The 1690-nt window shown below is 38.0% G+C and overlaps 1 gene segment (V, D, J or C); it reads right to left on the bottom strand.

The window, feature by feature from the left end:
• Positions 1-603: 603 nt before the first annotated feature.
• Positions 604-1080, bottom strand: LOC119884425 (the record flags this gene model as incomplete). The annotated part of the segment is given in 2 exon segments: positions 604-942; positions 1031-1080. Coding segments are annotated over 2 exon segments (385 nt in total), but the record flags the coding sequence as incomplete, so codon positions are not given.
• Between the last annotated feature and the right edge of the window lie 610 nt (positions 1081-1690).

Here is a 1690-nt window from a genome sequence, read left to right as displayed (position 1 = left end):
GGATATTTGAACCATTTTCTCCTGAAGGATCAAACAGCAGTGGAGAGAAAGGACTTCCTTGGTGGAGGACTCTCAGCTGGTTTTGGTTGTCAGAGGATTTTCAGTGTGATAGTCTCTCATTTATGTGAATAACACCTGATGTTATAAAGTTACCATCCAATAACTAATAATTATTTTGTGTGACGTGATTCAAAAACACTTCAGAACTGCTAGGAAAATCTTCCAAGGTTTTACCTAGTTAGACACATTTATATAGAAATATTTTTAGTTTTGTTCCTAAATGAGACGATATCTTTTAAAAAACATCCACTTAAACATTTTTTTTTATATGAAAACAAATTTTTTTTTCATGAACACTGAACCAATATTCTCACTATTATATATCTATAATATTTAAAGAAATGCTCACACAGTGTTACTATGGTTACCTTGGTGAAATGTAAAGTTCAGAGTGAAGAAGTTACAAGTGGTTTCATTTCTAAAGCTTTAAATGACAAAGAGTAAAGTGGATCCAACCTGCATCATCACACTGAAGTTTAACAGTGTGTGACTCCCTCTAGTGGACGTTGTGGAGTATTCTGTTGTCTTTGCTCCAAAGGTTTTTGTACAGAGTTTTGGTGTTTCCTGTCACTGTGGGCTGCAGAGCACAGTAGTACACAGCAGAGTCAGACAGCTGAAGCTTCTGGATCTTCAGAGGAACTGATTTTGAGGTGGAATCAACTGTTGATGAAAACCTCTCCTTAAACTTATCCTCTGTTTTCACATCGTTCTGTTGCATGCGACTCAGCATGAATTTGGGGCTGTTGTTTCCATCCTGTTTGTACCAGAACAAAGTTGGATTTGTATAACTGGTCTCAAAAGTACAGCCAAGTGTAACTGTGTCTCCTTCAGCAGCAATGACATCTCCTGCTGGCTGGGTCACTCTGTCTTCTCCTTTACACTCTGGGGAAGAAGAGAACATGCAGAGGAAGAGATGGATCAATAAAGATGATTGATTAAAGGAGAACAATCAGTAGGTTTAAAGAGTTACCTAGCCAGAGAGTCAGAATCAGGATGTTTCTCAGCCAGTGGTTCATGTCTGCAGTGAGAGGGGAGGAGAGAGAGGAAGAACATTGATACTCTGATGGATCTGGGCCTTCACATCATTGGCCATTCCTCTTCATCATCTGTTGTCTTTTCTGACCTTGAGTCCCAGTTTTGCTCCTCCCTTAATCCCTCCCTCCTTCCTTTCACAACTCTGACAAATAGTGAGTTTGTCTCTGCTGTGGTGCTGTAATTCACTACATGACATCATTTCCATCAGTTAACAAGAAGCTGATAAGGTAAAACTGGTTGACTCTTGACAGAACATGTGAAGGTCCTGACTGAGGTCAATCTTTAGACAGACGATATACAACTATTCAATTACACATGACAGCCACACTTATTCAATACATTACTCAAACATACTATTCACATTATTACATTTGTGTCACATTTTAGGACAAATCATATCATGAGACGTCTTTACAAAAATAAATTGAGTAAACTAGATGTTAAGCTCCAGACAGGAAGATTGTTTGCATATGTCAAATTTTCCTTCTATTGTTTCATGCTTGATCATTACTTGGTCATCCATAAATTCTGTTCTGTTCTGTAAACAGTTTAATGGACCATCATTGGTTTACAAATGTTTTAATCTCCAGACTGG

The sequence above is a fragment of the Micropterus salmoides genome, unplaced genomic scaffold, assembly GCF_014851395.1.
Source record: "Micropterus salmoides isolate LMB-PRFRI ecotype aquatic unplaced genomic scaffold, ASM1485139v1 Ms_hic_scaffold_3429, whole genome shotgun sequence".
Lineage (NCBI taxonomy): Eukaryota > Metazoa > Chordata > Actinopteri > Centrarchiformes > Centrarchidae > Micropterus > Micropterus salmoides.
The sequence above is the reverse complement of the archived record's forward strand: the minus strand, read 5'-3'. Positions and strand labels throughout refer to the sequence as shown.